This window comes from Protomyctophum bolini, assembly GCF_963924005.1.
Source record: "Protomyctophum bolini genome assembly, chromosome: 10".
NCBI lineage: Eukaryota > Metazoa > Chordata > Actinopteri > Myctophiformes > Myctophidae > Protomyctophum > Protomyctophum bolini.
In genome coordinates this window covers 17608545-17633439 of record NC_137871.1, presented here as the reverse complement: position 1 = coordinate 17633439, position 24895 = coordinate 17608545, and the positions used below count along the sequence as shown (strand labels likewise).

The 24895-nt window shown below is 43.7% G+C and overlaps 2 protein-coding genes and 1 long non-coding RNA gene across 4 annotated transcripts; all 3 read left to right on the top strand.

Annotated features, from left to right (window-relative positions):
- Positions 1-2326: 2326 nt before the first annotated feature.
- LOC308322089 (protocadherin-10-like) lies at positions 2327-8802 on the top strand (the record flags this gene model as incomplete). Its single annotated transcript, XM_080773287.1, has 4 exons — positions 2327-4852; positions 7561-7610; positions 8160-8287; positions 8495-8802. 4 exons carry the CDS (start codon positions 2327-2329, stop codon positions 8800-8802), a joined length of 3012 nt encoding a protein of 1003 aa, XP_080629413.1.
- Positions 8803-14003: 5201 nt separating this feature from the next.
- On the top strand, positions 14004-16832 carry LOC308322344. The gene is made up of 3 exons (XR_013964693.1): positions 14004-14083; positions 14367-14479; positions 16364-16832. It is a non-coding gene; the product is annotated as an uncharacterized lncRNA (long non-coding RNA).
- A 178-nt stretch (positions 16833-17010) lies between these two features.
- LOC308322114 (uncharacterized protein) lies at positions 17011-23582 on the top strand. 2 transcript variants are annotated; one of them, XM_080773310.1, is made up of 9 exons: positions 17011-18440; positions 18594-18661; positions 19074-19137; positions 19608-19658; positions 19836-20055; positions 20472-20736; positions 20919-21015; positions 21483-21563; positions 22741-23582. In XM_080773310.1, exons 6-9 carry the CDS (start codon positions 20514-20516, stop codon positions 22805-22807), a joined length of 468 nt encoding a protein of 155 aa, XP_080629436.1. In that variant the 5' UTR covers positions 17011-18440; positions 18594-18661; positions 19074-19137; positions 19608-19658; positions 19836-20055; positions 20472-20513; the 3' UTR covers positions 22808-23582. The 2 variants fall into 2 exon arrangements, 1 of the variants encoding a protein (XP_080629436.1); XR_013964686.1 differs by lacking the exon at positions 20919-21015.
- The last annotated feature ends 1313 nt before the right edge of the window (positions 23583-24895 follow it).

Genomic DNA, 24895 nt, shown 5'->3' with positions numbered 1-24895 from the left:
CACACACACACACACACACACACACACACACACACAGACGCACGCCAGCCCGCGCGCAACCAACCAACCAACCAACCTGCAACCACTGTGTATATCGTGTCACGGTCAGGTCACTCACAGGTGCTGAGTGTGCTCCAATGTTTGTGTTTTGGTGTTGTTGTTGGACAATTGGGGTGAAGGAGATGGTGGGGGGCTGCTGCTGCTGCTGCTGGTGGGGGTGGTGGTGGGGGGTCTAGACCTTCGGACGCTACATTCAACAGAGCTTTGGGATTATTTATCGCAAAACATTTGTATTCTCCTGTCGGAGGACGGTTGATCCCGGATAGCTGCACACTAATCCTCCACTCCGTTAATTAAAAAGATGGAGAAGCAATGGAACTGGTGTGTTTTTTCCGCCTCCCAGAAATGTAATCATTTCTGGAGGAGCTTAACCATCTGCTGGAGGTTAAGTCTGCAAGCAGATTGTGTTTTCTGCTTACTTAAACCTGGGGATTTTGCTTACTTTTTCCTCAAAAGGGGCGGGGCCGCGGGGGTGTTGCTTTCTGGGGGTGGGGTGCTGAAACGTCAGGGGAGCAAGGTCGGAGCAAGAGGACAACTTTCTTCATGGTTACAATGTGACCGCCCAAGACTGACCCTGCAGGAGTGGACTTGACTACTTCGTCGCGCGAGTCCCCGACCCCGAAGATCAGATCTAACAAATCTGCCTCGTGTTTCAATGGCAAGAAAGAAACATCGTCTTATAGGCCTACTATACGGAGTATAAATTAGGCTTTACGACCTCAACAGACGGCTTTTTTAATTAGAATGCGACTCATGTCTTAGCCAAAGACAAAGTGGAATTCACTAACGCGGGCCCTTTGCTCAGTGGTCGTCTATCGGACCGACCAGGATTACAAGGAAAACATTACATCTGATTAAATGTGCCATATACTCTTTGAACCCCGAATGGCCCCGTGCATTTTTACTATTATCACTATTAATCATCTGTAAAATAATACAGCACCAAATGATAGTTTGATTTAATCCCTATAGGCCTAATGCTTGATAATGGATTAATATCAAGTATTATCGTGGTTTCATGGTGGCAGCTTTTATGTTGATTATGTTGATATGCGAATTGAAACTCATGTAATGCGTATATATATCCTATTTGTATGAGAATCATCCCTCTTATACATGGTTGTCATGCACTTTAATCATTTTAAGCTCAGAAACACAACACTGACTCTTTTAAATATCGATTGAAATTGAATATCCACATGACCCCATCATGGATTCTTTCTTTTCCCCCCTTTTTTTGCAAAGCCCAAATCTGTGTGTGATGATTAATGAATGGGACTGTTTGTGCGCCGTGGGCATCCTTCTTCAAAGATCCTCATTAAAAGGCATACAAGGCTTTTAGATCCCAGAGCTACTGGACACTGGCCAGTTTGAGGCATGCAGTGCCTATATCCCCTAAACGTGTTTCTATACTGTTATGATTCGACTGCCTTTGCGTTAAAGAACTGTGTGCACCACAAGGGCCTTATCCGGCGTTATCTGGAAAACGACACCCTTGATGAAAAGTAATTCATCCCCTAATCCAAATCTGTCCACATGTCATGTCTGGAGTGGAAATTACGCTTTCTAGGCCCTATTAAGGAGAAGATATAGACATGATATGAAGGGGTTAAACCAAAACTGCTACAGTAATTAGAGTCGCTTCTCTCGCGGCGGCGCCCTCCATACCGAGCGGCGTCCACCCCCACCTCTCGCTCTCTCTCTCTCTCTCTCTCTCTCTCTTTCTCTCTCTCTCTCTCTCTCTCTCTCTCTCTCTCTCTCTCTCTCTCTCTCTCTCTCTCTCTCTCTCTCTCTCTCCCCTAAGCTCTCTCCCTCTCTCTCTCTCTGTCACACACACACACACACACACACACACACACACACACACACACACACACACACACACACACACACACACACACACACACACACACACACACACACACACACACACACACATACACACACACCGCCGCACCATCTCCTCAGAGTGTCCACACATACAGTGAAAAATCAAAGCGCGAGCCTCCCCTGCTCACACAGCACTGGCGCTGCGCGCGGGGAGCACAACTGTCTTCTTTGCCTATATATTGATGTCCAGTAAAGTTACTCCTGCTTGATTTTAATATACATAGCTGTTACAAAAGTACACCTAAACGCCTTTATCTGAGCAATATCTGCTTTTGGATGGAAATCTAATTTTATTATTTTCCAAAACAAGCCAATGTCACAGATATGTGTCCCGCGCTACTTTCACTGGTGAGGGGTTTTTACGCGCGTCGCTGACATGGACCACAGGCTGTCGAGAGGCAGCTGGACACCGCTAACCGGGCTGGTAGTATGTCTACTGTTGTGCGCGTGTGTGGTGGATCTAGTTCTCGCGCAAATTCGGTATTCTATTCCAGAGGAGCTGGAGCACGGAGCGTTCGTGGGCAACATAGCCGAAGATTTGGGTTTGGATGTGGCCAAGCTGTCGGCGCGTCGATTCCGTATAGTCTCCGGTGCCAAGAAGCAGTACTTGGAAGTGAACTTGGAGAATGGCATTTTATTCGTCAATGAAAAGATAGACCGAGAGGACCTGTGCGAACGGAGCCCAGGCTGCTTTTTACATTTACAAGTGGTTATTGAAAACCCATTAGAACTGTACAGAGTGGAGGTGGAGATTTTAGACGTGAACGACAACTCGCCCAGCTTCCCGTGGAGCGAGTTCAATCTGGACATCACCGAGTCTGCCGCTCCCGGCTCCCGCTTCCCGCTGGAGAGCGCGCAGGACCAAGACGTGGGCACCAACTCTCTGCGCACCTACCAGCTGAGCGCCAACGAGCACTTTGTGCTGAACATTCAGACGCGCAACGACGGGAGCAAGTTCGCCGAGCTCGTGCTGGACACGCCGCTGGACCGCGAGCAGCAGAAGGCGCACGAGATGGTCCTGACAGCCGTGGACGGCGGCTCTCCGTCGGAGCGCTCGGGCACGGCGCTGATAACCATCACGGTGCTGGACGCGAACGACAACGTGCCCGTGTTCGATCGGTCCGTTTACCGCGCGAGTCTGGTGGAGAACGCGCCGAGGGGGACGCTGGTGCTGAAGCTGAACGCCACCGACATGGACGAGGGCTCCAACGGGGAGGTGACGTACGCCTTCAGCGGGCACGCTCCGCTCAAGGTGCGCGAGCTGTTCAGCGTGGACCCGTACACGGGTGAGATCCGGGTGAAGGGGGTCGTGGACTATGAGAAGGCCAGTGTGTATGAGCTCTATGTGCAGGCTAAGGACAGGGGTCCCTCGGCTGTGGCGGTGCACAGTAAAGTGCTGGTGGACATTCTGGACATAAATGACAACGCGCCCGAAGTTATCCTCACGTCAGTGTCCACTCCCGTTCAGGAAGACGCGCCGCCTGGCACTGTGATAGCCGTTATCAGCGTCATGGACCGAGACTCTGGAGAGAACGGCAACGTGGACTGCCAAATACCCAATAATGTGCCCTTTCAGCTCCACTCCTCATTTAAGAACTATTACACCCTGGTGACCAGCGACTTTTTGGACAGAGAAGCAGTGGCCGATTATAACATCACCCTCACGGCGCGCGATTTGGGCTCCCCGTCGCTCTCCACAAGGAAAACTATCCTGGTTCAAGTGTCCGACATCAACGACAACCCCCCGCGGTTCACCCAGCCTTCATACACTGTCTATGTGACCGAGAATAACGCCCCAGGCGCTTCAATTTGCTCAGTAACTGCGTTCGACCCCGATTCTAATCAGAACGCCTATCTGTCCTATTCTATCCTGGACGGCCAGATCCAAGGCATGCCCGTGTCTACATACGTCTCCATCAACTCGGACAACGGCAACATCTATGCCCTTCGCTCCTTTGACTATGAGCAGCTCAGAAACTTTCAGATCCTGGTGCAGGCACAGGACGCCGGTTTCCCCCCGCTTAGCAATAACGTGACTGTGAACGTTTTTGTCTTGGACCAGAACGACAACGCTCCAATCATCGTGTCTCCTCTCCCCAGGAACGGGACCGTGGCCACAGAAGTGGTCCCGCGGTCAGTTGACGCCGGCTATCTGGTCGCCAAAATCACGGCGTTAGACGCAGACGCGGGTCAGAACTCCCGGCTGTCGTACCAGGTGATACAAGCAACAGATCCCGGCCTGTTCAGCGTGGCTCTGTACACGGGGGAAATTAGAACTATCCGCCGTTTAGTGGAAAAAGACGCAACACGGCAGAGACTGGTGATATTAGTGAAGGACAACGGACAGCCTCCACTCTCCGCTACCGTCTCCATCCTCCTCTCCGTGGTAGACAGCGTGCCTGAGTTGCTCTCAGATTTCGGAGACCTCACGCTCAGCCCCCAGCAGCCATCAAACCTCGCTCTGTACTTGATTGTTTCACTCAGCACCATATCACTAATATTCCTGGTTGCGATCATCGTGTTGGCCGCTGTCAAGTGCTACAAGGACAGGGAGACCCTGAGCGGGTACAACCTCCCCCCGTTCGCGTGCTGCTGTTGCGGGGGCTTTCAGCCCGAGCCGCCGCCGGAGGTGTTCAAAAAATCCAACCTCAACCTGCAGATCTCAACTGGGGCCAAAGTGCCCACGAACTGCATGGAAGTGAACACCAACAGCAGCCTCTCCCAGTCGTACTGCTATAAAGTGTGCCTGACCCCCGAATCAGCCAAAAGTGACTTCATGTTCCTGAAGCCTTGCAGCCCAAGCAGCACTCCGAGGAACAACGAGGCGAAGGGCGCAGACAACTCGTGGAACTCGCAAAGCCGAAGCGCGTCTGTGAACAACGGAGCCACGACTCCGAGTGAGGTATGAATTCAGCCCTCTGTTTCTCTCTGAGCTTGTATCAAGTGAGCATGTATCATTTATTTTAATGTTTAGCATTCACACCATTTGAGCTCTGATAAGCATTTAGCGCACGTCTCCTCTCATGAAGGTCAAATCATACACTATACGCTGATATATTAAAACTGAAATAATGAGCTGCAATTCTACTCTAGTCTCCATTTCTCTTCATAAGAAGTGCGCGTTTTGTCTGATTCATATATGACAATTATTTATCCCACTTGTAATACTTGCTATTTTGGGTTTAAATTTGTTGAGGTGGCATACAATTAATTACAAGAGAGCTGTCACGTTAAGCAAGGCATGCAGTCCGATCGCCGTGCGACATTATACATATCGTATCTGAACATGCAGTCTAAGAACATTTTCAGTATAAAGCCAGATGGGATTAAATATTCAAATATCGATATAAAAGTTAATGGTTCTCGTCCTTTAGTGTTCGCAACTCTGACAAACATGTCATTCATTCGCAAAGATTTTGAGATCAATTCTAAGTCCATCAACGCTGTTACTTTGTGAGAGGCGGAGACGCGCGTCTCCGTGTCATTCAGTGACATTGCTTTGTGTTCATATCGCCAAATGCAGCAGAGGGCAGGCAGGGGGCAGCTGTCTGAGTTTGTATAAACCGACGTGAGCTCATTCAACCTGACTATAGATCAGAAAGTCAAGGTTAAGCTAAATCTAGACAGGTGATGCATGGCAGTCCTTTGATTTCCACCTCTATTCCACGGCGACCAGTCGGGCTCCATGCAGACAACAGAGCACTATACCTCCGTCTTGTTTTCAAACTAACGATATAGGACAGATACCCTCACTGACCATGCCTCAAGGGCACAGACGAGGCAGAGCCATTATAACTGTGCACAATGTGGCGCGTAAGGGGGGTCGTGTCCATTATGGATGAAAAATGGCTAAAGGCCTGTTTTAGGGAGACAGGTGTGTGCGTGTGTGCGTGTGCGTGTGCGTGTGTGTGTGTGTGTGTGTGTGTGTGTGTGTGTGTGTGTGTGTGTGTGTGTGTGTGTGTGTGTGTGTGTGTGTGTGTGGTATATGGACCCGGCTGGAACGTGGCGAGCCTGTAGATCGACTCCAACCTTGTCCCCAGTGAGAGAGCGCGAGGAGAGGGAGACTTGGGTTCATATATATTAGGAAGGGAGGGAGGGAGGGAGAGACGAGGAGGCCAGCCGGGGTGGCATAATATTGACACCCCTAGGCCTTTAATAACGAATATAATATGACCGACAGACCGTGAATATATACGCATAGCCTATGATAGTCCTCATTGTAATCACAACAATGTTTACTCCATAGTACAGGCAGACGCAGGCAGTAGGCCAGGCTAACTGAGATTCCAATCCACTATATGCAGGCAGACAATAGAAATGTCAGTTCGGTCACTGCATGGCATATAGCTATATAATCCACCTCTGGACATCGACATATAAAGCGAGATTTCGAGGTCATGGTGATTGTTTCCCCCTGCGGCCATGATGTCCCCCCAGCAGGATGGTGTCCTTCCAGACGTTAATTGGCTCCCTTAAATCACCCAGTGTTTTTTTCACCCCCCAGTGTCCTCTCATGAGTCACATTATGCGTGCACATCAGGTCGTCAATGACACATTAGTCTCAAAGACAAACCGGAGAGGAAAAACTGCCTGGCCATTAAACAAAACAAGTTTGTAGACCCCATAAAAGGCTAATAATAAACTGAAGGTGAAAAGGACAGATTCAGACAGTCAGTTCACGAGCGCAGCGTAGAGAAGCACATACGCGCACACATGCGTGCGTGTGCGCACGCTTGTGCGAGTGTAGTGAGCGAGAGAGAGATGGTTTATAGAAAGGTGTAAACAAGTTGTCCTAGATTATGTGAAAAGCTGCAACGACCGCAAACTTTTCCATGGCCCTCGAAGAGACTTTTAATTAAAAGGCTTGCTCGAGGAGCATCAGGCCAATATTAATGTAAAAATGTTGCATAAAACCCACAAAACAATTACGTGTATAATTTTCTTAATTTCCTCCGTGGCACGCTTTCCTTTGAAGATTAAAATCGTGTTTCGTTTCATCCCGGTGGGGTTCTAATTGGTTTTTGTGTGTAGCACTAGCTGGATAGGAATGTAGTTTGAATACCGATTCTAATAATACGCTTACGTCGCATTCTCCTTGTTAACAAGTCTAAGTGAATTAATAGAGCGTGCAATCCATACTACGAGCAGTACGAGGCTCATACCCGGAATAAATATCACTCGGGAGCACTCCTTCCTTCCCCCCTCCCGCAACGCCACAGCGGATGAAAGCAAAATTAAGTGACAAGGCGAGTCATCGCTCAAGGCATGGCGCACTGATCACGGTCCTTAATATGCATTCTGCTATAGATCCACAGGATGGCAGCCACGTTCCATCTAAAAAGCCCCATGCATACCTCCAGGAAATCTCGAGCATCTATAGCCCTTTATGACATGTATTAAATGATAATTAGCCAATGGTGATGCTCTATATAAAAAAAGGTAACCTTTTTGACAAGATCCCGTTGGGGAGAATAGTCTATTGTGCAATTAGTGCATCTGCTTTACTGTCAGTTATATAGCAATACAGCTGTTATATACTGTAGACCTACATGTATATACATCATTTAAATCATGTTGAAACTAAGCTTTGAAACTAATCTTCTCTTCCAGCTCAAACAGCCAAACACTGACTGGAAAAATCAGAACTCATCCATCAAGAGGTAAAACATGCTGACCTTTCATCAGTTCTCATGTTACCATATAAGTTCATTAACACTTTACTTAAAGGTCGGGTCTATAATGCATTATAATGTGTTTATAATAATGAACAACGACAACTTATAACAATGTTTATAATGTATTATAAGTTCTAGTCATAAATATGTATGCTGTGTACATGCATCAGTAGATGTATGTACACAGCATACATATTTAAAATGAGTGCTATGAAGCATTATAAGTGCATTATATGTATCGACCTTTAAGTAAAGTCTTATAGTTATGCACTGAGTTTATAAGGTATACATTATAGCCTATTATTACGTTACGATAAACCTTGTTATAAGTTGTTATGCATAATTATAATTGTGTTATAATCGTCACTGTTAATTCATCCATTCCTAACCTCAGAGTGTGTAAAACATGCAGCCAAATGGTCCATTTGGTTTAATCTGTAGTACTGTGCATTCTCAGACTTTAAAGATTAAAACTCAGGATTGGGTTGCTTCAATTGATAGGGAGGCTCATTGTGTGTGTCCTCTCCTCTGCAGCTATAACTCTATCAACATGGATGGCACCCTGATGCGCAAGGCCATGCACGCAGACCCCGACAACTACGTTACCTCCATGGCCCCCGGGCAGTACTGGACCTGGGGCACTCACATGAGAGGTGGGAAAGGTAAGGAAGGTAGACCTGCACACACACACACACACACACACACACGCACACGCACACGCACACGCACACGCACACGCACACGCACACACACACACAATGTAACACAACTGAGGCAGATGAAATGTTGTGTGAAATGTGACAGTTGCAATAAGCTCACAGGGGACGATGTGTTTCTCTTTCCCCTTTATTGACACCCAGCTCCTGCAGAATACAAAATGTCTTCTCCAGCCCCGGGGGTTCCTCCTCGCTCCTGGACACCTCGCTGCACACCTCCTCCGCCCCAGCAGCAGCAGCCATCGCTCCCACCCCACCCGACGCACCCCCCACCTGACTATCAGCACAACGTGTACATCCCCGGGACACCTTCAGGCTTTTGCACCTTGAGGCCCACTGCTGTGCAGCGCAGTGAACTGGACGTCCATAATGCCTTCTCCACGTTTGGCAAGAAGAGACGTCTTCAGATGTCCCCCCAGGGAGAGGCTGCCATCATCAACAATGACCTGTACAATGATTAACAGACAGACCGCCTGAACGAGTGAACGAATCACAGACTCCTGATGAAGACATGAGAAACAATGAGAGTGATAAAGAAATTACCAATCTATATGGTCTAAAAACAAATCAAAAAGACAAACACTGTATAACTTTGGTGAGCAAGCAAAAAAAAAAGATGTATCAAAAGTCCAGGAATGAATGAACCACTTTCAACCTGCCGTTGAAAATAGCAAACAGCAGATCTACAAGCTCACATGATGTCGCATGGCGAAGCTCTGTGATTTTGTAGATTGGCCATTTTGTTGTGCGACACCGCCGTACAACGAAGTGTAAAACAGGGCTTATGGTTAACAATCGACCTCTGTGACCTCTGCCGTCCATCTCCGATGGAGATGCTCGGACAGCCATTGAGTTGACATGTCACTGTCTGCAATGTTCAGCATAAGCATTTTTGCTGATTATTAATTGTTGTTGGTATTATTATTGTTATTATTATTTAGACAATCATGCTGGATCCGTTGTTGATACATTCAAAAGGTATTAAATGGTGGACAACACATTTTGCACATCCATATGAAATTATATTTTGTAATGTTTTAAAATGTTATTTTCCCCCTTCTTTTTTCGGTTTGTTCACTATAGCAGAACTTGTTAATATAAACAAAGTATAGTGTGGTGTATAATATGCAAGCTGCAACCTGGTGCAGGTAAGAGTAAAGAACAGAGGGAGATCTTCCCAATACACGTACTGTATACATTTCTGAAAATAAAGTATTTTTTCTCATATTCCTCACTTAATGACCATGATGTCTGGACTGCTAGGCTAATTCACAAGGTTTTTGACCCCATCTATGAGTACAAACACTGCACACAAGCACCCAAATTGTTTAGATGGCATGAGAACAGCCTGTGCATCAAATATTTATAGTATATTTTTACTCTGTCCATGTTTAATCAGCTTGAGTTAATTATTTTGGAGTGCAAAAGTTGTACTGCTTGTTTTACAGCGGCGGTGAGCCTTTTGCTTTCATAAGCTGTTTTCCACAGCGAGGAATAAACAAAATATTATAAAAAAAAAGAAAGCGAGAGAGAGAAAAAAGGAAAATGCTAACATATGCTAATTGGAGTACTTGCATTTCCATTCGCCCGCAGAGAATAGTGGCGGTTCATTAACTGAACAAACAGAACCTCCTCTCTCGAAATATCACTTTAATTAAGACCACGACACCAATACAAATGTCAGGGGAAGGGGAGTTGGGAGGTGATGGGTTCTGCTCTAAATGCCACACCTGGATGCGATTTACAAGGCCCTGTGGCCCCTCGCCCTATGCCCTTTCAAGTTATGTGTATCAACAGATGAGAGTTGGCCAGAATTGAGTGAGGTAATTGGGTTGCCACATGGCTCAGATTGAAAATAATTCAATTCATAAGGAAGCGGATGGTAACAGTATAGGAATGAAACCACTTCCCGTGAGTCGGTTAACCTTCTCCGTGCTGAGGTGGTCTGTGGGGACTTGTGGTGGAGGAAGGTGCCGTGGTATTTAGGTCAGGTTGACTTTTCAAATGAGTGGAAAAATGGAGCTGTCGCTTAAAATAGAGTAGGCCTATTCCATTTACAAAAAAAAAGAAGAAGAAATCTCTTCCAGGAACAAGTATCAAGACTGGGAATAAGCTTATCTATAAAGTGGAACTGTGGCCATGGAGTTCAATTATAAATTAATGTGTCTTGCGTAGCCTATATTCATTGAATTGGACCCAACAGTGATTTTAAATCAATCAATATGTTTTTGAGTGGTGCAACCACTCCAAGGAACAGCAATGTCCGTGTCCGCCTATCTATGTGTCGGCCTATGTGTTCACCTAACTATGTGGCCATGAGCACCAGTATATGACTATTAGTACCAGTAGGGGCGCTGTTTGCCAGAAACAGAGAGAGAGAGAGATAGATAGTATTAGTGCTGCACTGTTGCCTGCTAATGAGAGAGAGAGAGAGAGGAGAGGGGGGGGGAGGGGAGTTGCACCACTCAGTTCACACGGGGGTGATTTTTATTTTGTATAGATTGCTTTTTGTTTGTAACCTTTAACTTGTTTTCTTCCAGTCACATGGGAGCTGTCCGTGGTGCTGAACCAGACCATCCTCATTTCTGACATAAAGTAATTCTTCGCATACCCACCAGAGGGCAGCTGTGACATTTATTTTTTTACTGCTTCATGGTGAACACACACACACACACACACACACACACACACACACACACACACACACACACACACACACACACACACACACACACACACACATACGCACATGCATGCGCATACTCACGCGCGCACACACACACACACACACACACACACACACACACACACACACACACACACACACACACACACACACACACACACACACACACACACACACACACACACACACACACAATATGAACTGCATTCCATTGTTATTGTTGCTGAAGGATTTGCTGGCTAATGCCACACTAACATCTTTGCAACCCACATTTCCATGAAGCAGTTTGTTATTTTAGGATTTAGACATGCATAATTGGACAGACATTTTAGACCAGAGATTCATGATATAAATAGATGGCTGATTGAAGTATACTTTGAATCTAAATCATGTTCATAATCTTGTCATGTGGGCAGAGCCGAAGAGTTCTGATGATCCTCATGGGGGCTCCCCGCACCCCACGTTTTACTGATGTCTGTAAATGGGTTGAATTTACCCTATTATGAAAGAGGCCTGTCCGTGTGTTTGCTAATACATAAACTGCTTAATTGATATAAGTGTAACCCCTAGAGGGTAGTAGAGTCCTAAGTGAGACGTACATTTAAGGATGTTCTGGACAGGCAGATGACAGGACGTCAGTTGTGGGTCTCACAAACGCCGTAACGTTCATGCGTTGTGAGAGGTATGCTCGGCTGCAGACTGTAAGCCTATATTGTAAGCCTATATGCTCCTTTTGTAAGCCTATATGCTCGTTAAATATGTTTTGTATGATCTATTCTAAATGTGAGAGGTGGGACCTTAGGACCTGGGAGCCCAGAGCAGGCAGCAGCAACAGCCTTTATATAGTGAGAGAAACTCTCGTGAGAGCAGAGAGAGAGTCGCGTTTGTTCTCGTCCGTCCGTGGTTCAGTCCTGGGGTGGCAGCATTCACCGGTAGCCAGCACCGTGCGCCCAAAACTTACGAAAAGAGGTATGTCGCAATGCGGGTTATGCTTTATTTTGTTTGTTTCATGAGTCAGTTTATACGTACTTATCACTGTCACTGCACTCCACAGTTCTGGTGGTGCTGTGCAGCAGGACGGCTAGGAACCAGCAACTACTGTGTGTGCACTTTAACAAGAGTTTATAGGTAGGAGTTAACTTATGTTATGTTGTTTATTAGCAACCAGAGGTTCATGTACATACTAGTTTATTGCATTTACCCAGCACGGTGGTTTATGACTAGACCCACAGGGTGTCTTGTGATGTGTAAATAATATGCTTTTCTGTATTATGTTGTAGACAGACCAGACAGACCCAGACCCTGGTCAGCCCATGCTCCTGCCGTGGGTGTACATGCCTCGGCCTATAGGTAGGAAGATGGGCTTGCCAGTACATTGTATGTGTTATTTGTAATGATGATGGTGCTCAGGGAGTAATGATATTTCTGTATATTGTAGGCTGACTGGTGACACACATCGTGGTCAGCAGGCAGCCGCTGCTCTTCTCCTGTATTTTATTTTACTGATAGTTGCTACTCAAGTGCCTCACCAGTTTATCGTCATAGTCCGAGCATGTACCTTCACAATGATGACCGTGCTGTTCCCTTTTCCCCTTTTCTAAGTGTGTAGTGTTTTAACAACGAGTGTACTTGCATTAGTGTGTGCGCATATTAAGCCGCAGTGGTTTTAACCTTTTGTAGTGGACTATTCGTTTTAGCAGTGTGCTGAGTGCTTATTATTATTAAAGTCTTATTGTCCCCGGTCGATGAAAGTGTTGGTACACAAATAGTATTGTTGATAAACATTCTGCTTATATTTAAATTTAGTGTTCAATGGTTGTACACACAAAAGCCTCTGTTGTCTTGTTCACCTGAGTTTGGGTCACCACAGTAACGGTAAATGTATGGTTGGTTCAGGGTCTCTCCCCTTAAAGAGAGTGGCGTAGTCACATTAATTTATTCCAATACATTATCAGTGTCCATTTGGTCACATAAAAATGAGAGTATTGTCATTGTCAGGTATACACTTCTGCAGTGCGCTGTAGTGTAGCCTGGGAGGTTCACAGACAAATGTTTGGGGTGTGGCTTCTCCATTCGGTGTAGGACATTAACGTGAGGAATGTGAGTAGTCTACTGCCGTATGTGTGTTTGTGCAGGGAAGAACGATGGAATAATGTGCGGCGTTCTGTTGAATGGTCTAACACCAGAGCCGAAGAGTTCTGATGATCCTCATGGGGGCTCCCCAGTCATTATTTTGTTTTATTTCACATTATATTGGGAAAGGTAATTTGGAATTACGTCACGTCCGGTGCCATGTCCTTATTTGGTGTTGAACCAGCGATGGCTCACAACATTGTTTGTCAAGCCTCCGTGTAGACGGAAGGACATGAATTGTTTGAGAGAAGCGTGTCATTAACCAAGGTTTGTTTGTTTGTTTCTGAACCAATGTTTTACGTTCTTTGTCAACATTTAAGGTGTATGTTTGATTTGTATATGAGTTTAATTGATGCGATTTGTTTTTGTTACAGTTTGACCGCGTTTGTTGTTGTTCATATGGGTTTCCTGTCATTCCATTCCCTTCATTCCCCTTATGCAGCCAGTGAGGTAGCCTAAATCCATGTGTTCATCAGTTTTGACGTTGGTCTATTGAGAGAGTGAGAGCTCAATAAAATCATCAGTAAACAGAAACGACTGACTTGTTCATGGAGGGAGTGACACTATCCATATATAGCTGAAGCCTGTTAGCTTCACTCACCTCAGACCAATAGACTCATTTCACACAGCCAGAGTGAGCAGAGGGAGAGAGCACCAGTGTGTGTGTGTTTGCACCAGACCACACGGTATGAAATGTTTGACTGTTTATGTTACTCTTATTATGTTTGTACTCTTATTGATTAAGCAGTGTTAAAGCCTGTGACATTTGCAGTTTTAGTGAACTTTTAGTGACTGAAGTTGTCTATTGTCTACAGTGCCTGTCCGTCACACTATGTGTAAATTTGACCATCGGTGACTGTTGATGTGCCCTGAGGTTCAAGTTGGTTATGCAGCCCTTTAGCACCCTCGATACGCGGAGTGAGGTATACATGATTATTTATTTGTCTAGTTTCCATTTGGAGTATATCATTCATGATTGTATTTGTTTGGTTTTCGTTTGGTTGTGGTACTTTTGGTTATTGTGCATTTTCCTTGTCTTATAATTGAAATTACTTGAGTTTTCTATCACTGTATTTATAATTGACCATAAATTAACCATTTTTATTGTTGATTGTACTGCTGAAGTGACAAGTTTATTGCACAGATTTTAGTAGTCAAACTATGAGATTATTCGATTGTAACTGTATTTATTCTATATCCTTATAGTTTTCACGGTGTTGGAACAATAAACACACCCGTCGAGACCACCCAAACTTGTCATTCTTTCATCAATCGAGGGGCTGCAGTCATCATCAATCACCATCGACAAACGACTACAAGTGAGTAAACAACAAGACGCCCAAGTCCCAAAGTGTGAGCACGTTGTTGAACCGTATACCGTATAGTAGCCCGGGCCGTTATTATGCAAAATCGATTCGGACCCCGGGCTGTTATAAGAAGCCGGGCCGTTATTCGCCATAGGCTGTTATTTATTTTTGCCCCGGCCTGCACACGGCCATTATTTGGTTTCAGTATAAACATACAGTAACATGTAGTGCAAATATTGTCTGGAACTGGTATTACCATAATAATAATTAAAAACAAACAAAGCTACAGTGTCCCCCTGAGTGCCTCCCCAGTGTCCCCCTGAGTGCCTCTCCAGTGTCTCCCCAGTGCTTCCCCAGTGCCTCCCCAGAGCCTCCCCAGTGTGGGTATTTTCAAAACCCCCCGCTCCCAGCACCATGCCAAAGCTTTTTCCTGCAGGAAACACTGCAACCCAACAACATAGTGTTAGTTAATTTTTTACATCTGTTCTTTTTTCCATGATGTCTTGCTTGGGGGGGATTGATAGCATACAATATCCTCATTAATGCATAGGCATGGAAATGGGGTAAAATACATTTGGAAATGTTGTAGAATATGAATTGTTAAAAAAATAATTGTGGGAACTAAACTTGTGGGACTGCAGCAATCTCAATGCTATACCAATACTCATCATCTTCCTCCAATTTAGTGCAACAATATTGTACAAGACCTACAAGCTCACAACGCGCTGAGGCTCGACGCATTGTGAGCTTGTATCTGCTATTTCTTTGCACACCGGCCACGGCTTTTTGCACCGGTCTGCACCCATGGCCATCTTTTGGTTACATACAGTTCCATACAGTAATCTTTTTTTAGTATGGTAAACAATAAACATTGCAGGCAATGCATTTTGATTTAATTGTAAGAGGGGGCGTATGAACACACAGGTGTAACCACTGTTCTGATTGAGCATGGGGAAGCAGCGGACAAATACATGATTTCATTATAAACTGTACGCACCGGTAGATTTTCACCCAATGAAAATTTACACTTCACAGATTATAGGCCATTTGGAATTAGAACAATCGGTTAAAGATTGACCGAGAATAACACGATTTAAATATCAACTTTTTTGTTGCGTGAGGATTTGTTGCTGAGGTGTTTTATAGTAGGCTACTATACTTGTGAGGACCTGGCTGCACGCCGTGCACCAAACTCACAAAGCGCTGTCATGATGCAACACTTGGAGCTTGTAGATACACGGATGACAATAAACATTTCACAGACTTTACAACTTTACATTAAAACAATTGGTTGTGCATAGGCACTTGTGAAACTAAAGTATAGCCTAGATTTATTTTATAGATGTGGAGGACTGGTGTTGCGCTGTTGTGAGGTGATGGCGTGCGGAGATCTGCAAACTCAACACGGTGAACACGCATATAATAATATAAATGAGGGCTGAGGCTGAAGTTTGCATATAATGGGCCGTTATATGGAGGAGGGCGGTTATTTGATGGAGGCGGTTATTACGCAAAATGGTGTCGGAACCTGGGCTGTTATAAGAAGCTGGGCGGTTATTTGCGCATGGGCTGTTAATTGGTAATATACGGTATCTCTGGTGATAAAAGAAAGGCATGGCAATGTAGGCAATGTAGGGCCAATGCCCTACATTCAAGTTGAAATCTTCACTCTGATACGGACACAAGTATTGAAATTGGATCGATTGGAAGGATGTAACCAGTAAAAGATTATATGAAAGAAATAAAATATTTAACTGCTTTATATTTTACAATTTTAGTTATAGATGGCAAGTATAATGTTAAGGAATATTTGTCTTATTAGCCAGAGATCCTTTTAAAATGTTTCTATTACTGTGAGTGATATGGTCAGCTTCTGATGTCTTTCTTTCTTTCTAGATGTAGATGGAGATGACTGTAGATGCTGCTGGAACACTGAACCTGGTCTCCTGTGTGAACCACCCCATCCTGGCTGCTGTCCATGTGGACATTATGAGTGTTTGTATAGAGAGAAGCATGGCTGAAGAGCTTTGCATATCAGTCGTTTCTTGCTGCTGCCAAAGTCAAATTGTGATATCTGTAGTGTTTAGTTCATGGCCGCTTATGAGATGTAGATATAAGTACACCTGACTGGTGGAATAGCCTTGTGATACATACTGGGTGTGCTCTTTGGTCGTTCACAAAACAAACAAACAAAAAGCTGCACAAAAATCACACAAATCAAGGGATGTCCGACAGTCTGTGTTGGATATTGTCCAACTCCTAATTGCCAATATCAACAGATACCGATATATATATATATTATATGCAGGCTTTTTCCAGTGGTGGAAACATAACTCAAACTTTTTACTTAAATAAAAGTAGGCAATACTGCAATATAGAAATACTCCGTTACAATTCAACATGTACTCGAGTAAAGGTACAAAGGTTTTGGTATAAAATGTACTTAAAATACCAAAAGTAATTATTAATAACGACTCATTATGCAAAATGTCTCATCTAAAATCTAATCTCTCAGCTCAAGTTTTCAAATGTATAAAAATATTTTGAAAATAGCAGATCTACAAGCTCACATGTGTCTTATTGTATTGTGAGCTTGTAGATGTTTTTAATGTAAAATAATAAATAAAGTAAAATTAAGGGTTAGGGTTATTCATTTTTAATGCCTTTATCGGCCGATAATATCGGACATCCCTAACAAAAACATATATCAAACGTGTCAATACATTTCGAAGAATGCCACAACTCCACCAATAAATAAACATCCACATGTTCCATAAATTAAATGCCACAAAGGTTTGCCGAAAAAATGAAGAAATTACAAAAAATACGTTTCTTAAACATCTTCTGCCGTATGTCCATAGAACTTCAGCTCTGTTGCAGCAAGCCAGTACAATGTGTCATTGTCTAGGTCACCTAAGCCACAATCGCCATTCGGTGGCCGGTATTTGGGGCAAATGGTCATTACGTGTTCCACAGTCTGTAGTGGATCCTCGCATTCACAGTGGGCACTGTCCGAGATGTCCCACTTCTGCTTTGAGTGTTGTCCACTCCTTGCAGGGGAGGTGCTGGCAAAGAACATATTTGGGGTCCTCGATGTATTCCACTGGTCCCTCTGTCTTGCCTTCACCCAGGATGCCTTGGAGGTGTCAGCTGGTGTTGTGTGGAGCAGTTCCTGGGCCTGTGTGGCAAAGGGGCATAGTGACTTGAGGCACGTGTGCTGTGGCAAAGGTCGCCCTTACTTGGTGTGTGTGTGTGTGTGTGTGTGTGTTGTGGCAAAGGGCACCGTGACTTGAGGCACGTGTGCTGTGGTGTCTCTGACGACCTTGTGGAGGAGATGGCTGGGATTCACTCAGCTGTGCCTTCTCAGTGAGGGCCAGCGTGGCTGCTTCTCGTCTGACCTCTGTTGGAGTGATTCCAGCGAGAACAGGCAGGCAGTTTGTTTGGGGTGGCCCATCCGGTGTTGAGGGCAGCATCCAGCTTCTTGACATGAGAGCTACGGCTCCAGACTGGGACACAGTACTCGGGTCGTCTGCATAGCCAGACTTCATTGATGTTGTTGCAGGGAGGTCATGGATGTAGCTGTTAGTGTTGAACAGCAGTTACTGGTGTGGAACCGAAAAGCTTCACAAACGTGCCAAAAAATTCTAGTTTTGAACCTTTTTAATCTAGTTTATTTTCAAATAAATTTGTTTTTACTGTTTTGTGAAGCAACTTTGGGTACCTTGAAAAGTGCTATATAAATTGTATGTATTATAAAAAAAACAGACACACAGCAATTGTCGCCACACAGACATCACAAATTCCTATTGGCGGCAGCAACAAGTGAGTGATGTGCAAAGCTATTCATAGAATATAACTACCATGTCTTCATTCCAGATGCTGCGAGGCTCAACCGGAGCCCCTACAGGTGGACATCTGCAGTTCTCGCTGTCCATGGATGAATCTGCATGGGGGGCTCTGAAGGCGGCTCAAAGTAAGAAACCACTTAGACTTTTCTATTACTGCGAGTGGTATGGTCGGCTTCTGTTTTAAATGTTCTCTATACATTTTGTGTATGATGTGAAAGGACACAATGTATGTATATCTGGCTCTTGGTCACTTAAATTAATCTTTCTTTCTTTCTTAGGGTGGATGGGTCGTGGTAGACGTCGTGGAAGGACAGAGATCCGTTCCTCTGAGGACTTCTGATGAGCTGTGAGTAGGAATATTTCTTGTTGGGATGGATATCTGTTGTACTGTTATGGTACGAAGTATAGCATGGCAGTATGATTCCTCCTAGTGGCACTGGTTGAATGTCTGTCAGCTCTCCAAGCTAATCAAAGTCTTGACACTTTTTTTTTAACCACTTCAACCCCAGCATCTCTATTCTGGGGGGAGCGTTCAGCCAAATTAGCAGATCTACAAGCTCACACCGCATTGCAACGTGTTGTGAGCTTGTAGATCTGCTATGTTTGGCAAATCAATTTGTGTAGAGTGAAATCGGAGCATATACCAAATGCTCTCTTTAAAGGTCTGTTTTATCAAATCTATAGAGGGTTTAAGTGGTTCTGAATATGCAGCTCAACAAAACAAAAGCTAATTTAGTCCTTATTTCTTTCTTTCTTAGGACGGAGATCTGTGTAGATGCCGGATGACTTCGGACCTGGGCCTGCCCGGTGAGGAACCGCACAGTAAGAACCGCTCTAGGCCTTTCACGATTATGAGGTTTCTTTTTACTGGACGATTATTGTCGCTCAATTAAATATTTAAGTGTGGCCCGGATGGTTAGCTCAACTGTCTGGGCACCTATGCTGCCAAGCCAGCCAGATGGTGTGCTGCGGGTTCGACTCCCGACGGCCTTTGCCGCGTGTCACTCCCCATCTCTTCCCCCTTTCCTGTCTATATACTGTTCACTATCAGTAAAGGCATAAAAAGCCACAATTGATCACGTCTAGGAATTTCAACAATTTAGGCAGTTCTCACATACAGAGTGACTTACAGTAAGCAACAACAGATAGTAATGCATCAAATTCATAAACAATTGTCATCAATAATAAGTATAGACTGTCCAGACTATTGGCAGCAACAACAAGGGAGTGATGTGCGAAGCTCTTTTCTATGAAGCCATTCATAGACTATAACGGCCATGTCTTTCTTCCAGATGTACTGCAGGTCTCTCCAGGAATCTGCATTCCTCTGAAGACGACTCAAAGTAAGACCCTGTTAGGCCTGTCAAAAAGAACCCTAACTGAAACGTTTATTACTGTAAGTGATATGTTTAGCTTCTGTTTAAATGTTCTCTATAAATAAAAGTTTTATGTATATATGTTGTGACAGGATAGAATATACATCTGGCTCTTGGTCACTCTAATCAATCTTTCTTTGTTAGGATGAAGATCGCGGTAGACGTCGCTGGAACGCGGCTGCTGGACAGGGAGTGCACACACACACACACACACACACACATACACACACACAAAGGCTAATTTTTTTATTTTAATTTTTTTGTTAGAATGGAGATATCGATAGACGATCTGATGTTCCCTGGACAGAGATCCGTTCCAAAGCTCCCCCCCCCCGGGGGCTTCCTCAGAGGACTCTGATGAGCTGTGAGTAGGAATAGTTCTTGCTTGTTTCTGAGGATGGATAACTGCTTTTGTACTGTTATGGTACGAAGAATGGCATCATTTACAGTAATCCAAATGTTTTAAATATTTTAGGATAAATCTAAATCTGCACAATAGTTTGAGAGTCAATATCTCATATCATGAGCGTGCCTCTTGGTCTTTGTAACAACTTGAATACAAATTACAAAAGATGTTGAGGACTGTACATGTGTTGATGCCTCCTAGTGGCACTCTGGTTGAATGTCTGTCAGCTTTCCAAGCTAATCAAAGTCTTTGACACTTTTGTTAACCACTTCAACCCCAGCATCCCTATTCTGTTCAGCAAAAATAGCAGATCTACAAGCTCACACTGCAACGTGTTGTGAGCTTGTAGAGCTAATGGTTTCTTTCTCTCTCAGGATGGAGATCATAGACACAGCTGGAGGCTGGAGCCTCTAGAGATGGAGATCTGCAGGTCTGTCCATGGATTGGAGGATGGAGATCTGGGTAGACGCTGGAGGACTTCGGACCTGGGCCTGGATGGATGGGAGGACGGAGGACAGATCTGGGTAGACGCTGGAGGACTTCGGACCTGGGCCTGGATGGATGGGAGGACTGAAGACGGAGATCTGGGTAGACGCTGGAGGACTTCGGACCTGGGCCTTCTCAGTGAGGAACTCAACGGTACGAACCGCTTTAGGGTTGGGGCTTTTTTAGGCTTCGTAAAAAGCCAATAATCGTCCCTTGCCGATAATTGGTCGATCCCTATTCTTAAACGTTACTGTAAGTTCATGTGTATGTTGTGACAGGACACGCGCACACACAGCAAAGCTAATTTGGGCTGTGTGTCTTTCGTTCTTTGTTAGAATGGAGATCTCAGCCGATGCCTGAGATCCGAAGCTTTCCCCGGGTGTTTCCGCTGAGGACTTCTGTGTCGCTGGGAGGCTCGGACGGAGCTAGAAGGTTCGGTAGACGCCACTGGAACCTGTTTAGGCCTGTCAGAATTTAAGGTTTTATAATGGCCGATTTTAATTGTCGCTCAAATAAATTACAAGTAACAATTTAATTGCGTCATACAAACATTCTAAATAAAACTTTGGCTTTTGTAGGCTTTGTAAACAAAAAGATGCACATGGCATAATTCAATAACTTTATACACTAAAAAAAAGAGACACAAACAAAGTGACACATTTAGAGCTTGTAGATCGGTTGCTTGCATTATTTCTTTAAAATGTTTGACAATATATGAACATTTTCAACATGGAGACGATTATGACTCTAAAAAAGTATCTCAAATACTTGGCGATTAGGTAATTGTGACAGGCCTAAATCCTTCTAGTTGTGTTTTTTTATATCATGTTCTGTAATCAGTTAGGGTTGACTATAGACTTTTTTTTAGGAATCATCATGGAATCATCATTTTTTTTTAGGATCATCATGCCGGTGAAGAGCACGTTTCTAGCCGATGGAGCAACTATTTCTGATCACCTTTGGAGTTACATCACAGCAAGGTAACTATACAACACACGCACACACACTATGATCATGACATGACATCAGCTTGTGACTGCAACTTGTTCCTGTTCGCAGATGACTCGGCACTGCTAGTCTCGGACAGGAACAAACTGCAGGTTGAAAAGGCCCTCAGCTCTGAACTCGGTAGAATCTGCACCTGGCTCGCTGATAACAAACTATCTTTACACCTGGGAAAAACTGAATCCATTCTCTTTGGATCTAATAGTAATCTCAGCAAGGCAAATGGCTTCTTGGTTAGAGTTGGTGACAATGTTATCACACGTAAAGATGAAATTACCTACCTAGGTTCCATCCTGGAGGCAATCTTTCCGGTGATAAAATGGCCACCAACATAATCAAAAAAGTCAACCAAAGAACAAGATTCCTTTACAGCATCTCCTCACTTGTCAACAAAAACACCTTGAAGACCTTAACAGGAGCCCTCGTACAAGGTTTCTTTGACTATGCATGCACCTCCTGGTACCACAGCACCTCAAAGGCCCTTAAAACTAGGCTCCAGACCTCTCAAAACAAACTGGTCAGGCTCCTACTTGGCCTCACCCCCTGAACCTACCTCACTCCTGCCCACTTTGACAGGCTGGAATGGCTTAGGGTCGACGACAGAGTACAGCATCTTGCAATGGGTCTGGTCCACATGATTCGATACACCACCAAGATACCCTACCCATGTACCTGTCTAGATACTTCCTTTATGTTAACGAAGTCCACACCCACAACACCAGAGGGAGTGCAACGAACCATGTACAACCCACATTCGGCACAAACAAGGGAATAAATTATTTTCACTCCTATGCCACCAAAATGTGGAACGCCCTACCAACAGTCATTAAGACATGTGAATCCCTTGACTCCCTTTTTCCCCTCACTGCATAAGTTTATTTTCCCTTTTTACCTCCTTTATGATGAATTCCTGTTCTTTGACTGTATAGAAGTGTCTTATTTGTACGTCTCTAAATGTTTTGATGAATTGAACATGGTGGACCCTCTTGTAAACAAGTGTAATGCTTAATTGGGTCGTCCACTTACAGTTAACAGTCTTTGTATTGAGTTTGTGCTTGACATGTACTGTAATTCTGCAAACTGTTAATAAATATTTCAATCAATATTGTTTTATGAACAAAGTAGTAATGAGCATTTCTTTCTTTTCTTTAGGACGTTGCTGGTCTCCTGTGTGGCTCCATCTGGAGGTCACCAGGGTTCTGAGTCACTCAGATCCTGACTGGTAGTGGTGATATGTAGATGTGATCAATCAGGGCTCTAAACAATAAAATAATAAACCAATATAAATAACTAGATAATAATATAAATAAATGGATAAAACGAACGATAAAAAAATAGATTATAGTAAAATAAAAGTAAATTAAAATAGTAAAATAAAAGTAAATTAAAATTAGTAATGCATAAAATAAAATTAGTAATAGCGTAGTAATGGATAAAATAAATATAATTAGTAATATAGACAATACATAAAATAAATTAATCAATATAGTAATGCATAAAATTAGTAATAACAGTAATACATAAAATAAATAAATGCATAAAAAATAAAATTAGTAACAGTAATACATAAAACAAATACAATTTGTAATGCATGAAGTAAAATTAGTAATAACATAGTAATACATCAAATAAATACAATTGGTAATATAGTTATACATAAAATTAGTAATAACATAGTAATATATAAAATACAATTAATACATAAAATAAATTCAATTACTTTGTTATAGAATGACTTAAAAAAACAAACAAAAAATATCAATCACATCTACATATCACAACCAGGCTATATTGCCAGCAGGCAGGTGGACTGTAGACTCACTACAGCTGTCACAATGTGGTATACTTTGTTTTGACCCAACTGGCCTCCAAGGAGAGGCGAGCATGGAGCCGGACATCTGATAATACACGAGAGAAGACGCCATAGTCAAAAGAAATTGTAATAAAAGTAATATGTTTCATGTTGATTGTAATTTATGCATGATGCCATATATCTGTAAATATTCATTATTTTCTTGTTGATAAATTATTGCATTTATACCCGGGTGTCCGTTATGTGTCCATTACCCTTCGATCGCGCCGCTGCGGATTTATTTATTTCCCAAATGGTCTAAAAATGAGTTGGCATACTTTTACCAGTGAATTAGCCTATACACAGACAACGACTGATTAGCCTATTTTGGACGATATGGGTCTTTTCTCGAGTCAGTGTGTAGTCTCACTATAGTCTGTGTAGATTACCCGGCGGTGTTGCTGCCCCTCCCGGGAGTCGCGGCTCATGGCTCTTCACAGACGGCACAGAGACAGCAGTCACTCCGCTGAACGTGTCAGTGTTGCTGCAGTGGTGTGAACCGTGCGGGCACTGGTGGTGGTGCTGAGTTCTGACAGCCGAGTCACAGCTTCTTCTTCTGAATTACTTTATCTTTGCCTTGGAAAATACATTTTGCGTTTTGCTGTTTCCCAAAACAAACCAGCGCGCGCTACTGTTTGCTACAAAGCGACTGGAAGCGGACGAGGTTTACAGACATACCAATAGTAGCCAATCATATGCTGATTAGGCCAGTTGCTGTATAGCCTACCTACCCGATCACCAGGGAGCAACAACACACACACACACACACACAATAGCCTTCTATATAATGCTGCGCATATATATTAAAAAAAAATACCCAGCATAATTTTTGGGAAGGCTAAGCCTTCCCTAGCCTTACACACCCGCCGCATATGGGCACTGTACTGTATAGGCATATAATACCTGGCTAGGTGAAAACAAAAGAAACCTGATTAGCATTTGAGTACTTTTAACACCTCTGAACAGCCGGCGGAGAGGTTCACATTTTCGGAATTTTGCGACAGAGTCACAGAGGGTCAATAATTCCCAGAAAATCTGTAATGTTAATATAAAATGTCCACGAAAATCTTCATGGGGGCTAAAAGGGGCTATTTAATTATTCTTGAGGCTACAGCCCCATAGCCCCCACAGACTCGACGTCGTTGCATGTGGGTGCATGCTTTTAAGTAGACCTTTGACAAATTTGGGTTTTGCGTCAATGGTTTGAAAAGTTCTGGCCTGCAGTAAAGGATTCTGTTTTTGAATAACATAATTAACATCCTTTAACTTCTCATATAATGTGCATAATATAATAGCTCAATCACGTTAATCAATAAAATCTATTCATAGATTCATAGACGAAAATTTAATAAATCCATATTAATTCCATTCAGGATTTTTATGATTTAATATTTAAGCCCTATAATTTGTTGTAAAAATAATTAGCTGATCTGCTATTTTTTGCCATATATGACA